We start from the raw sequence: 14,033 nt of genomic DNA, 5'->3' as shown, positions 1-14,033 counted from the left end.
CAGTTGCCAATCGGCAGAGATCATGGCTCTCCACCTAATGTAAACGGGGCATCACTCCACTGGCGTCAATGGGCCCAGAATCCCAGATGACCAGCACTGCCCCATTTATTTCAGTGTTGATCTTGACACCAATACTTAAAAAAACCAGTTATCACCCAATTGTCCCATTGGAATTTTTATAGGCAAATTTTCTCAGCTTAAGGTGCCTTTAGGCTTTGTAAAGAGGCAGCCTTGACACCGGCACACTGTGATCCTGGGGCCGACACTTGGAGTTCATTGAGGCCATGGCTCTGCTTTCCTTCTAGAGAAAGCAACTTCCAATTCCTACACATTTTAGAGTGTGGGGACTAAACTGCACCAACTTCAGCTCACCAGAGCAATAGTTTATGTTTATATTAGATTCATTATGGTAGCACCCAGAGGGGGGAGGGCCCCCCATGTGCACTGTGCACAGAGCGAGCGACAGTCCCTACACCCCAAAGAATCCACGATCAAAATTTTTCTCCCCATGGGGGAAACTGAGGCACAAAGCAGATTAAGTGACTTGACCATAGTGACACACTGGGGGTTCGTATGAAACTAGCCCCTGGGTCTTACGCATGTGTGAACATGTCCACACTGCCCCCTGCTGGCTAGACTGTGTTTGTGTCATGAGCACCCTCTGTTGGTTGGCAACAAGACTACGTGTGCACATCCACTGCCCCCTGCTGGCTGGAGGTGGGGTGGGAGAATACGTGTGCACACAATGCCCCTAGCTGGCAGGGAGAGGGTGTGCAAGCACATGCACGCTGGCTAGGAAAAGGGGGCGTGCAGGCTTCATGCCCTATCCTCTTTACACACGCCCACACCGCTCACTTTGGTCCCGGTTGAGGCCCAGCCAGCCGAGGGACGAGCTGGACAGTTAAAACGACCCAAAGCCAGACCCAAACGTCATTCACCCCGAGGGGCCTTACACGGAGGAGAGCGAGCACTTTGCGTGCTGGCCTGCGGGTGCCACGGCCACCTGGCCAGGAGCAGCACGATCAGCTGGGGCTGCGATGCTTTTACAGACCCGACCCCGCAGATCAGTCCTGGTCTGGGGTGAGATGGAGGCAGGTGTTTAATTGCACAGACGGACTCTGAGTTCAGCTGGCCTTATCCATCCCACTGTGGAGTCTAAAGTCACCTGCAGCAGTCTCACAGCTCTCCAGCCGGCAACAGAGAAGGGCCAATTTATGGGGATCTGGCCTCTTTGTTGCTATATCGGCCACCCCATCAACCCCAGTGCATCAGTAACGATTCATCCCCCTCCGTACCATCCGTATTACCAGGGGTCCCGGGCGTGCGCAGAGCCAGGAGGGGTCCTGCGGCTGCGAACCCCTCGCCCCCCCTCGCCGTCATGTTTTCTGCGGGGTATCTAAGGTGCTGCCGTTGACGCGCCTGGTGCTGGGCTGGCCGGGCGCTGCCAGCAGTGGGTGGGTCAGGCTCACCTGAGCGTTGCTGAAGGAGGCGATCCGGCCGCTGCCCCCAATCTGGATGTTGACGGTGGTGGAGTAGCTGGCCCGATGGGGGCCCGTGTCCCGGGCCAAGTCTGCTCTCACTTTGGGGTAACCCTCCAGTGAACCCGGCGCCCCCGCGCCACCCTCGCAGCCCGCGTACCTGGAACGTAAGCCGGGGACATCCGGCCACTTGATGCCATCCAGTTCGTCAGGGCTGGGGCTGGCTGAGCTGCTAGGGGGTGCCCCAGAGCAGCCCCTCACCCCATCTCCATCCCTGGGGGATGGGAGGTTCTCAGGGTTTCCCCTCAGCCTCCTGCCTGGCTGAGGTAACGTAGCAGAAGGGTGGGAGCTGGGCGGCAGTGGGGGGAAGGAGCAGGGCCGTGGGGGGGTGCAGCTGGCTCTCCCCCCTGTGGGGCGCCGGCTGGAGGGAGGGGGGGAGCACACCCGCGGGCAGGCTGGTGCTGGAGACTGGACCCTGGAGCTGGGCTCTGAGGCAGAGGAGAAGGGGGTGGGCTGCTCAGCCCGGGGGGCCGCACCCGAGAGGCGCTCGAAGGCCAGCAGCACGGCCGAGCCAGGTGCCAGGGGGACGGGCTCCCCCAGCCAGCTGGCATCACGGCAACAGCCTGGGGGAGAGGGCAACCCAGGATTGGCACAGAGGGGAGGGCACAGGCTGAGCTGGGAAGGGTCCCTCTTGCTGGTACAATGGGACCAGGTATTGGCCCTCTCATTGGGGAATGGAGCTGACAGGGGTGCGGGGGCTCTGGGGCCCAAGGGGCAGGGGGTCGCTCTCAGGACAGCTGAGCAAGGAGGCAGAGGCCGGGTGGGTGCCGGGGTCTCTGCCAGCGGAGGCTGGGTGCCAGGTGGCCCCAAGGGGCAGGAGGTTGGTCTCGGGACGGCTGAGCAAGGAGGCAGAGGCCGGGTGGGTGCTGGGGTCTCTGCCGGCAGAGGCTGGGTGCCAGGTGGCCCCGAGGGGCAGGAGGTCGGTCTCGGGATGGCTGAGCAAGGAGGCAGAGGCCGGGTGGGTGCCGGGGTCTCTGCCGGCAGAGGCTGGGTGCCAGGTGGCCCCAAGGGGGCACCGTTTCTCTTGGCCAGGCTCTGGCTGATGCAGGAGGCGGCGATGTATCTGGAGATGGCTGCGGCGCTGGAGGAGAGGCGCCGGTACGCTGGGGAAGAGGGCTGGAGGCGCAGCAGAGCTGGCTGGGGGCTTGGCGGAGAAGTGGGAGCCGGCTGGGCCGCGGAGCGGCTGTGCTGGGCAGCTGCCAGGCCCGTGGCCTGGGAAGGCAGCCGGGTGCCAGGGGAGGGCAGAGCTGATGAGGCTGCGAAGCTGCTGTGGAGCAGGGACGGGGATCCCGCAGCACCGGAGGGTGCAGGAGCTGGCTTGAAATGCTCCAGCGCCACTGGCGGGATGGGGTCTGGCGGGGGAGGCGGGGACGTCTCTCCTGTCCCGAGGCTGAGGGGCCCTGCCGTTGGCTCTGGAAGCAGCTCACTGGTGCCAGGTGGGGAATCCCTGCCCAAACCTGGTGCCTGCTTCTCTGGCAGCAGGACGGCGACGGGCAGACTCTGCTCCCCCGCTGGCTCCCCAGGGCCAGCCCCACATACGAAGGGACCCGTCTCCCGCAGGTGGGGCACGGCGGACGTGCCGGCACACACAACAGAGGCGCCGGATGGTGCGGGCTGCTGTTCCTCTGCTGGTCCGTCCATCTCTGGCATCCGCTGGCTCAGCGCCGCTTCCCCGAAGGGATGGGAGACGGCCGTCTCCATAAAAAGCTCCCCAGGGCTCAGCTCACCCCGTCGCCCACAGGCCACCGGTTCTGCCGTCTCCGGCCCGGCTTGGCGGCCTGGCACCAACGGGTCCTCGGCCCCCTCGCAGTCCGAGGCTTCAGGCACTGTGCCGGTTCTGCTCCCAGTGTCCGGAGCGGGTGCGGGAGAGCTGCCCATGCTGGGGCCTTCCTCAGCTGAACCTTGTGCACTCGGGGGGCACTCCCTGGCTGATTCCACCAGCGCAGGGCGAGGCAGAACAGCCACCGGGGAGCTGGGGCTTGGGACCTCCGGCCGGGCAGATCCCAGCTCCTCTGCAAGGGGCGAAGCCAGGCGCAGGGAAGCCAGGAGAGGCAAAGGCCGGTCGCTGCGCAGATCCAGGACATTCCCTCGCGCAGCGGCCACCAGCGGCACGTTCTCCTGGACGCAGTGCACGTGCAGGAGGGGCTCGCGGATGAGCACGTGGCCGTAGATTCGGGGCTCGCCTGGGGGAGAAAAGGGGGCGGGGGAGGGGTCAGCATGGAGATGGCTGCCTGTTGGCTCAAGCCCCCTGCTCAGCTGTGTGGCCTAGTGGATAGAGCACTAGAGTGAGCTTCTGGGATATCTGGTTCTGGTCCTCGCTCTGCTGTGGCGTGACCTTGAGCAAGTCATTGACACCCCCCGTGCCTCAGTTTCCCCATCTGTAAAAAGGGGATAATGAAACTGACTCCCTTGGTTAAGCACTTGGAAAGCTGCTGGGGAGATGTGCTAGGAGTTGTTATTCACTCACCTACTACAGGGCTGAATACGCGGCCCGAGTTTACCCCTAGAGCCAGAGATGCAGGGATCCAAGCAGGGCAGAGCCCAGGGTCAGACGCCCCCGGAAGTCAAAGGAAGGGCGCTGAGTCCCACTGGCCGGGATATTCGGAGCGACACCTGTTCACACCAGCTGCATATTTCTCCTAGCCAATCAGCTCCTGACTCCCAACGTCTAGCAGATCACACCGTGCCAGCAGGGGGTGCTGTGGTGTGTGTATCTCACACACACACAACTGCTCAGATGGCAGAGTCTGATTTCACTTGAGCTGGTGCCCCATTTTCCCATCAGCCCTTCCCATCTGCTCTCGGGCCCACAAGGAACATTTTCTTTCTTAGGCTGCGTTCCCAGCACGGGGCAGCTGCTTTTAGTTCTGCCGCCCGGGGGTGGGGGAGGGGGCCCTAGCTGTGCAGGAGGGACAGCCCGCAGGGCTTACAACCCTCCCCAAATATATACCAGCTTTCTATCCTGATCCCCACTGGAAGGACTCTGGGGCACCCGCCTCCCATCAACGGAAGAGGCCCAGATGTGTCTGCGAATGCTGATTGCACAGTGTGGATGGGTGCAGGCCATGAGGATAATGGCTATATAAACCCCAGCTGCCCTGGGGAGCTGGGACCAGAACCCACGGCCTTGAAATCCACCCACCTCGGCCTCCATGGCTTGAACTAAAGGAGAGCTCGACGTGCTGCTCCTGCTTCCTCAGCAGCTAATGGGGGTCAGATACAGACCCACCCAGGGAAAACCAGCACAGCAGGGCAAACAGCTCGGAAACGGGATCCCCGCAACGTGGGGCCAGCCCGAGTTATTACCAGCTGACAGATTTGGGTGACCCAGCCCTGCAGTGTGGCAGTGGGTCTCGGCCCAGCCACTGCGAGAGAGAACAACAATCCCTCGTGCTTGTCCCCCACCGCTCTTAAAGCGCTTTACCACCAAAGGAGGGGCAGTAGCATTAGTCCCCTTGTACAAATGGGGAAACTGAGGCACAGAACAGGGCTGTGACTTGGCCAAGGTCATCCAGCTGGTCTGTGGCAGAGTGAGGACTAGACTGCAGGTCTCTGAAGGGCCAGTCCAATGCTCTACCCACTAGGAAACCCTGCCTCTCAGGCAGAGAGGTGACACTCGCCATCACACCAAACCGGCACTTCCCCGGTGACCCCACTGCAGCTTCTTCAAGCTCTAATTTAGTCTCCCACCCTTGTGGGTATGCAGAAAACCTCCTGAGACTGCCTCGAGGCAGGGCTGCCTTCCTGAGTCTGCTGGCAGCCCGGGACAGTCGCTGTAGGAGAAGAGGAACCTGCTTTCTAGTCTAGTTAAGGGTTGGTGTTAACACTGAAACCTAATGATGATACTTTCCCTGGCCAGAACTAGTTAGTGGCGGGTCACTTTGGCAGAGAAACAACCAGTTGGTGTGGGAAGAACTCGGGGGGAGTTCGGGGGGGAAGCAACTGTCCCATCCCGCAGCTCTGGCTTTCTGGGGATAAGGCTAGGAAGCTCTGCCCATGACGCAGGCTCTTTGTGAGAAGCTTGGGCAGAATCCAAGGATGGAACGGGCTACAGAGGCAAGGGGTATGTGTGTGTCCGTGTGTGTGTGTGTCCCTTCTACCCCTGCTAGACGGCATAGGCCCTGCTCTGTGTGTGTGTGCGCGCACACACATGCATGTGTGCATGGCGCCCTCTAGGGGTCACCCAACGTGCAGACCAGGGACACACCCCAAGCAGATATTTGACTAGTGCAAGTCCCAGCCCAAGCCGGGGCACAGGCCCCTATTTTCTCTCCACCCACCACCTTTCCCTGCTCCCCTGAGCTTCCTCTTGCCCCTCCAGCCCTTGCCCCATGAGCACAAAGCCCCTCTGCAGCTCCAGGCGGCTAGATCCCCCCTTCGCCCTCCTCCCCTCGCCAGCTCGTCCTAAGCGCCAGCACAGCTTGGCTCGGCTCCAAACTCCCGCCTCCCCTGGGCCGGCCGCGCACTGCGCGTCGTTGTATTGGGGACCCCACTCAGCCTGGGAGCTAGCTCTGGGACCGGCGGGGAGGCTCCGGAGCAGAATTCAGCCTGCCCTGGTGCCCAGGCCCTAGGAGACAAAGGCAGCGGACAGCAGGGACTGGCGCTGTCCGAGGGAGGAATCCAGATACCCAGACCTGGACAGGGGAGGCCAATGGTCAGGGGGCTGGGGGCAAAAAGGGCAGAGCTGCTGGAGGCTCAGATTCTGCCCCAATCTGGGCTCCGTGTTACCCCATTGCCCTGGGGTCCATCAGGATCCTCCACACAGCCTAGAGATTTGAAGTGGGGACTGGCTGACTTAGAGGGGTGGGGAAAGGGCCACAGGGCCTTTCCCGTCTAGGGGGCGCTGGCTCTGATCTAGCCCCAGGGCGGGAGACTGGCTGGCTCAGGGGGGCGTGGAATGGGACATGGGGTGGGGAGAGGAGAAACTGGCACGCAGAGGAAAATGCGCTGCTCTACATAGGGTGGGGCACTCTGAAGCCTGGGGTCCCCTCCCATGGCCCCCCTCCGAGCCATGACACAGCTGGGGGGGTCCTACCCACCCAGCCAGGGGCCCTGAGACTCACAGTGAGGGAGGCATGTCCCTGGCATCTCCTCCCGCAGGCTTTCCAGGGTGCCGATCCGGCTGGGTGCTGGGCGGCGCAGCCCTTCCTGCGCCCTCTGGGCCGCCTTGGCCCGGCTGATCTTCTCGCTGTACATCCGTGCCAGGGCCTGCACCTTGCTGAGGATCCGCTCCGAGTTCTCCAGCAGGCCAGGGGTGCCCTCCTCATACAGTCCCAGTGGAGGGGTGTAGCCGATGGGAGGGACCCTGTCGCCGCGGGGCGGGCGGGGCGGGGCGACCAGATCCGATTCCTCCACGATCCGCAGGGGCTCCAGGAACGGCGGGGGCTCGCAGGTGGTGGTGGGCAGCCCTTTGCTGGCCCGCTTCCTGCGGGGGGCGCCGGCTCCCAAGGCGTCCGCTGCCCCCCGCTCTTTCTCCCGCCAGGCCCGCCGGATCTCCGCACACGACTTGTACTCGGGATCCTGGCTCGCGGGGGGCGGGGCAACATGGCTGGCGGGCTGTCCCCGCCCCTTCCCAGCATCCTCTTGGCTGGCGCCAAGTTGGGTGCCTTGGTCATTGAGCTGGCCCCGCCCCTTCCCAGCATCCTCTTGGCTGGCGCCAAGTTGGGTGTCTTGTTCAATGAGCTGGCTCCGCCCTTTCCCAGCATCCTCCTGGCGGGCAGCGTGGGCCTTGGCCCACCAAGACCCGCCCCCCTCGTGGTCCGCGGTGCCCTCCTGCTGGGGGGGCGGGTTGAGGTGGAACCCGGAGTCCCGCACCCCGCCTGCAGGGCCGGAGAGGTGGCCGTCTTGCGCGGAGGGGCCTGGGGCAGCCTCGCCCTCCTCGTAGTAACACTTGATCTTCTCGATCAGCAGCCGGTCGTCTCGGGTCAGTGTTGAGTCCCGCTTGGCGCCACCTGCCGGGCTGTGAGGGTGCGGGGCCAGCCGGCCTGACTCATCCCTGCATGGGGGGCAGGCCCCGTTGGCAGTGGCTGAGTGCCCGCTTGAGGCCTCCCGCCCTGTACGCAGAGCATCATCCCCCTCCAGGATCTGCGGCTTGCCATAGGTCTCCTCTTCACCCAGATCCTCAAGGACACAGAAAGGAGAAGGGCCCCGATCCTGCTTCGGTTCCTCCTCCGATTCGCTGCTGGAGAGCTGGCGCGGCGGGGGGGTCTGCATCGCCCCGAGGCTGCCGGGTGGGGGCTCATCTAGCCCGGTGGCGTCTCCCTCCTGTAACTTGCTTTCCTCGGCTAGCTCTTCCAGCGCAGCTGGGTTCAGAGGCGGATCCTGGGGGATCAAAGCAAACAACAACAGGGGTTAGACCCAGGCTGGGTGGAAATTTTCCAGTGAAGGATCTCGCCATCGGAAACCGCTGATTCGTCAAAACCGGACCCGTCAGTGGGAAATGGAGGAATTTCTCGCCTCGAAATCACCGGAGAAAAAGATTTCTACATTTTTTTACATGAAAAATGCCAGTTTTTCTAGTTCAAACTGGCTCTTCAGAAGAAATGTAAGCTCATTTCCGAGGCAGAAGGGTGATACAAATAAATAATAATAAATATAAGGGGCTGTCCATAAATTAGGTAACGCATCGGGTGAATCCTTAATTCCGCTGCTTGTTTCTGTGTTATGAAGTGTTACCCAGGGTGTTACGTCATTTATGGAGAACCCTGAGTAAAAAAATGATCAAAAATGAACTGAAATGTTTCCATCGACCGGAGGGGAAACAAATTTCCTCCGACTGGTGGAAAAAATCTTTGAGATCTGGATTTTATGTCCTGATTTGGGAAGGGAAAATCTCTTGAACGTGTTCACAGGATGAGAAGAGTTTCCTGCTCAGGTCTAGCTAACAGCAACCAGGATCACGGAGGTTTAATTTAATCACCACCCGGCTCCTGGAATCATGGGTTTTCGGGAGAATCTGGCTTTGAGTCAAAGACCAAAAGGAAGTTTCTAGCCCTCCTGATGGCACAGAAAAGTGTGAAATCATGACCTGAAAGCAGCAGAAAGAACCCTTACATCTCGGGATTTCTCAGCCAAATCTCAGGCTGGACTGAACGCTGATGGCGCCACGTGGGCAGAGCTGGGGTAGAATTTTCACAAGCACCGACGCCATGAGAATCAGACTCCTAAGGGCCCAGTCACTTTTGAAAATGGAGATTTTGCTCTGAAGTCAGGTGCTTTTGAAAATGTTACCTGTAGAGACACAGAAATCTGACTCCCAGCCCCCCCCCTGCTGTAACCACTAGACCCCACTCCCCTCCCACAGCCAAGGATAGAACCCAGGAATCCTGCCTCCCAGCCCCCCTGCTCTAACCACTAGACCCCACTCCCCTCCCAGAGCCAGGGACAGAACACAGGCATCCTACCTCCCAGCCCACTGCCCTATCCACTAGCTGATGCCGCCTCTACCTCCTCCTCCATTATGCCCCCTGCCTTCACCTACCTGCTCCGGCTGTGGAGCTGGGCTCCCAGCGCGCGGCTCCCCCAGCTCCCTGGGCGTCTCCTCCGTCCCCAGGTCCCTGCTCAGACCCCTCTGGCTGAGCAGCTGCAGGATCTCGTTTGTGATGGAGAGCGGCTCCTCGGCCAGGCAGAAGGGGAGCGACTCGGCGTCCTCGCCGGGGTCAGACTCCTCAGCCTGGGCCGCGTTGGAGTTCAGGGTGCAGGCGCTGCCTGAGGGCGCCACGGATGGCGGGGCAAGGAACAGCTCCCCCTCACTGCCCGCCTGCTGCAAAAGGGAAAAGGCCCCGGGCTGCTAAACACAGCAGTCCCCTGACTGCGCCCCCCAGATCCCTCTGTCCACACAGGCTCCCCAGACCTGGGCCCTGGGCAGGGAGAGGGAAGCAGGGTGATTCACCTATTTTACCCCCCTCCTCCCAGAGCTGGGACAGAACCCAGGAGTCCTGGCTCCCAGCCTCCCGCGCCCCGGAGCTGGGATAGAACCCAGGAGTCCTGGCTCCCCGTCCCCCGCCCCCGGAGCTGGGAGCTCACACCTTTTCCAACTCCCTGCCCTGGCACCAAGGCCCTGTTGGCAGAAATCAACACCAACGGGGGAAGCGAAACCCCAGAGCATGCCGGCCCCTTACCTTCAATTTGGGGGTGGCTGGGAGTCCCCGACAGCGACCTCAGCACGGAAGGGAAAGAGACAAACCCAGAGTTAGACATCTGACCAGCATGGACCCGCCTGGCAAAAGAAGGGCCTGGCCCGGCCTGGCCCAGCCCAGTCCCGCCCCACCAGCGCCGAGACATGCAGCCAGCCGGTGGAGCTAAGGAACGTCCCTCCTGGACCGGCACTCTGGAGGCACCGGTCCTGTGCCGGGCACTCAGGAACACGGGAGCTTTCCGATCAGATCAGACCCGGGGCCCATCTACCCTGGTATCCTGCCTACTTCAGAGGAAAGGGTAAGACGGGCACTGACGGGCTGACCAGTGACTGTCGCACCCGCCGGAACGGCTGAGATCCGACAGGTCAGGCGACGATCCGGCATCCGTGGGGAGAGCCCCGCAGACTTTGGGCAAATCAGAGAACTGGAGAAGCCTGAATGCCCAGCCGGGCTATGGAGGGATCTGACCTGGGGGGAGGGCTGGTTGGGGGGAGCCCAGGGCTGGGATAGGTGGGGCCTGCAGGTCGGGAGTGAGGGGCACCAGCAGATTGGGGTGCAGGGGACTTACTGTTCTGCTCCTGCCCCAGCTGGCTCAGCTCCGTGGCCGGCTCTGGGGGCAGAGGAAGAAGCGTTAGCTCAAGCCCCCATTCGCCCCCGGGGCAGAGAGAGGCAGGGATGGTTTTGTTAAGGCCGCCCCCAACCCACTCCCCTGTGTTACCCACCCCAGTAGGTGGAATGCCAGTCAGGGAAACTGAGGCACAAAGCAGGGAAGAGATGTGCACAAGGTCACACGGGGAGCCTATGGCAGAGAATTCAAGAGTCCTGACCCCATGGTTTCCTGTTCTAACCATTAGACCCCACTCCCCACCCAGAGCTGGGAGTAGAACCCAGGAGTTCTGGCTCACAGCCCCCCCGTGCTCTAAGCCACTAGTCCCCACTCCCCTCCCAGAGCTGAGCCGTAGCTCTGAGAGGGGAGTGCGAACTAGTGGCTAGAGCAGGGGGTCTGGGTTCTCTCCCTTGCTCTGTCACTTATTAGCTGCAAGACCATCCATGCCTCAGTTTCCCCATTGAAGGGGAGGGAGGGGGCTCAGCGTTTGTGGCCCAATCAATCCTTGCCCCGTCGGCTGAGCCCATTGACAGGGGTGGGCCTGTTAGTGTCAGGTGGGAGGCGCCACCCCCCACCTCCCACCCCCATGGCAGCTGGGCTGAGTCCCAGCCAACTCCTCTCTGTCTGTCGCGCACTGGCTCGGCCGGGGGCACTCACCAGACTGCCTGCGCCCCCGCCGGTGCTGAGCGCTGCCGCCCCGCTGGAGGACGGGGCAGCTTTTGTGGGCTCTCTCCGGGCTGCACATGAATTCGGGCGGCTCTGAAACGGGACGGGAAAGCCCGGATCGGAGAGGAATCCTGCCCCACCCCTGCCCGCAGCTTCTCTGGGGGGCCGGCGCCATGACAGGCGAGCCGGGGCACGAGGGTCAGGATTCCCCCTGCCCAGCCCCTGAGCGCAGCGGGGTCCTCACAACCGCCCCCAGGGACCGAAACAGGCGCCCCGGCTCCGCTCAAAGGGGCGCTGGGCCCCCACAATGCAGGATCAGCTTCCACCCCGCCCCCTTGGTACCTGACTGCCTCCTGCCGCGATGGTAGCCCCAGGCGTCCTCCATCCTCGGAGAGGGGGCCGGGGTCTTTCGAGGCTCCGGACTGTAGTGGATCTCCGGGGAGCCTGGTGCAGAGGAGGGGGTTGGATCGTCTAATGAAGAGCCCCCCTCCCCTCGCACCCTCAAACACTGTCGATGCTGCAGCTGCCAGCGACACTGGCTGCCCAACGCTGCCCAACGCTGCCCCCTGCCCCCCAGCTCCTCTTCCTTCCATCCATGCCCACCACCGCCAGTCCTGCCACTCAGCAATGCCTCCAGCGGGGGTGGGGGGTCCAGGTGTCAGGACGCCTGGGTTCTGTCCCTGGCTCTGGGAAGGGAGTGGGGTCTAGTGGTTAGAGCGAGGGGGTGGCTGAGAGCCAGAACTCCTGGCTCCCATCTGCGGCTCTGGGTGGGCAGTGAGGTCTAGTGGTTAGAGTGAGGGGGGCGGGTAGGGGGCTAAGAGTCGCTCACTTACTTTGGAAGCTGTTCTCCAGCAGCACTTGCTTGGCCTGTAACCACAGGAAAAAGCTGTTACACACCAGGCGGCAGCGCACAGCGCCTCCTGCGGGGCTCAGAGGGGAGTGCAGCCTCCAAGGCCCCGTCCCTCATTGGCCCCTGGCCCAGGCTGCGATCAAGGGCTGCGGGAGGCAGCTGGAGGTAAAGGCTCCGTTAGGAACAGGAGCGAGGCATGAGAACGGACCCCGAGCAGCCAGCAGGGTCCCCTCAGCTGCACCCTTCCCCTGCTCACCTTCTGAGGGATCGACGCTGGGTGGTTCTCGACAATCAGGCGCTCCAGGTAATGGATCCACAGCCGCTTCTCCTCCTGGTTCCTGGCCTGCACAGGGGACGGGGAAATAATGGCCACAGCTGAGAGGCAGCTACCTCTGGGGTGGGGCGTGGGGGCTAGTTACACAGGGATCCCTCAGCCGGTGCTGAGATGCAGCCACCTTTGGGGTGGGACATGTGGGCTAGTTACACAGGGATCCCTCACTCAGTGCTGAGATGCAGCCATCTCTGGGGTGGGACATGTGGACTGTTTATATACGGACGCCTTGCCCAGCACGAAGATGCATAGAGAGTGAGGAAGGATCCAGCTCAAAAGTGCAGAACGGAAACCAAGTGCCAGGGGACCTTTAAGAGCCACAACTTGGCAGGATCTTGGCTGCATCTCTCCGGCAAAAGGACAGCGCTCCCTAACCCAACCCTGAGTCAGTGGGGAGAGCCCCCCCCGCCCGACTCCCTGCCGCCCAGCAGCGGGGTCAGCACAGACTCTGTGGACAGAGACCCTCCCTCCCCCCAACACAGCACCCCCCAGCGCCGCACGGGGGCCAGCACTCACTCGGAGGGGAGAGCGCCCCCTGCTGATCCCCCCACTCCCTGCCTCAGTCCTTTCCCTGCAGGCCCTTGGGGGGCGCTCTCATGCCCAGCTCCTCCACCACCGGGGCGAGCTGGGGGCCTGTGCTCACCTGCACCACGTGCTGCTGCTTGGGGATTGTGAGGTCCGAGATCCGGAAGCTCAGCGGGTCCTTGGTGCTCTCCGTCAGCGCCAGGTTACAGCACTGGGGGGGGCAGGGGAGAGCATGGCATGACCCGTCCCCCTCTGGCTGCCGGCCCCTCACGGGGACCAGGGGAGCTGCAGAGGACTGGGGCGGGTGCCCCTCAACGGGAGCGATGCGGGTATGTGGTACAGCAGGGGAAAGTCTGCAGAGGTTAGGGGGCCTGTCCCTCCAGTGGATTGTGGGGCCCCTCTCCCTGCCCCCCCCCATTGGCTGGGGCGCCCCTCCACGCCCGGCCCATCCCCCCCCCATGGATGGCAAGCCCCCCTCCCTCACCTGCCCCCAGCAGCAGAGAGAGCCCCACCCCAGCCCCTCGGAGAATAGCAGACCCCCTCCCCCTGGCCAGTCCCCTGGCATGAGGGTGCTCCTCTGCCCCACGGATACACAGCCCCCCGCCCCCCCCCCAGCCAGGGCCCCCCCTTACGAAGATGTGGCTCTTGTAGGCGAAGGCCGGCCCGCGGCGCTTGGCGACCAGCAGCACCTTGCTGAAGAGGAAGAAGGCGCGTTCCCGCCGCACCCGCTGCACCCGGAACTGTCCTTCCAGCACCAGCTCCCCGAAGGCCCCCAGCTCCGGCCCCGTCCAGCCCACCAGCAGCCCCTGCAGCTCCTGGGGGGACACGGGCGCCGATCAGCCTCCGTGCCGGCCGGCCGGGGCCCGCAGGGGGGTAGGGGAGGGCCCTGCTGGGGACTGGCCGGGGGGCAATGGGTCCCTGGCATGGGACGGATTGGGGGGGCAGCAGGGGGTCCAGCCAGGAGTATTGGGGAGACCAGCCAAGGGGGTGACCAGAGGAGGGAGAGAAGGTCCCATCAGGGGGCCTCACATGGGATGGGGGGGAACAGCTGGGGGTCCAGCCAGCAGGGGCCCTGCAGGGAGGTTGGCCGGGGGGACAGGATGGTGCCTCCCTCCCCATCCGGCCCCCCCTCACCTGCAGCCGGGCGGCGTGCTCCTGCTTGCGCTTCATGTCGTTGATGTACCAGGCCACGGCCGTCATGGTGATGATGGCCTCCTCCACGGCCTCGTAACCCGCGCCGCTCCGCTCACAGTGCCGGGCCAGCTCCTGGGGGTGGCAGGCAGACGGCCCCTCCAGCACCCATCGGCCCTCTGCCGGCAGGGGCCGCGGCAGCCTGGGTGGCATGGGACGGAGCCTCCTGCCTGGGGCCCCGGGGGAC

The 14,033-nt window shown here is 63.2% G+C and overlaps 1 protein-coding gene across 1 annotated transcript in view; it reads right to left on the bottom strand.

Moving 5' to 3' along the window:
- Positions 1–675: 675 nt before the first annotated feature.
- PLEKHG2 (pleckstrin homology and RhoGEF domain containing G2) overlaps positions 676–14,033 on the bottom strand; it is a 42,003-nt gene continuing 28,645 nt past the window's right edge. The window contains exons 8-19 of the mRNA XM_067556761.1: positions 13,790–13,921; positions 13,288–13,470; positions 12,774–12,866; positions 12,056–12,142; positions 11,783–11,816; positions 11,292–11,393; positions 10,941–11,042; positions 10,245–10,286; positions 9,659–9,696; positions 9,019–9,300; positions 6,602–7,859; positions 676–3,721 (exon numbers count right to left, since the gene is read on the bottom strand). Of these exons, the coding sequence (XP_067412862.1) occupies positions 1,377–3,721; positions 6,602–7,859; positions 9,019–9,300; positions 9,659–9,696; positions 10,245–10,286; positions 10,941–11,042; positions 11,292–11,393; positions 11,783–11,816; positions 12,056–12,142; positions 12,774–12,866; positions 13,288–13,470; positions 13,790–13,921 (4,698 nt within the window). The 3' untranslated portion in view covers positions 676–1,376. The remainder of the gene's footprint in view (positions 3,722–6,601; positions 7,860–9,018; positions 9,301–9,658; positions 9,697–10,244; positions 10,287–10,940; positions 11,043–11,291; positions 11,394–11,782; positions 11,817–12,055; positions 12,143–12,773; positions 12,867–13,287; positions 13,471–13,789; positions 13,922–14,033) is intronic.

Source organism: Emydura macquarii, unplaced genomic scaffold, assembly GCF_026122565.2.
Source record: "Emydura macquarii macquarii isolate MOO-44397 ecotype Brisbane River unplaced genomic scaffold, CSIRO-AGI_Emac_v2 contig_1790, whole genome shotgun sequence".
Lineage (NCBI taxonomy): Eukaryota > Metazoa > Chordata > Testudines > Chelidae > Emydura > Emydura macquarii.
The sequence above is the reverse complement of the archived record's forward strand: the minus strand, read 5'-3'. Positions and strand labels throughout refer to the sequence as shown.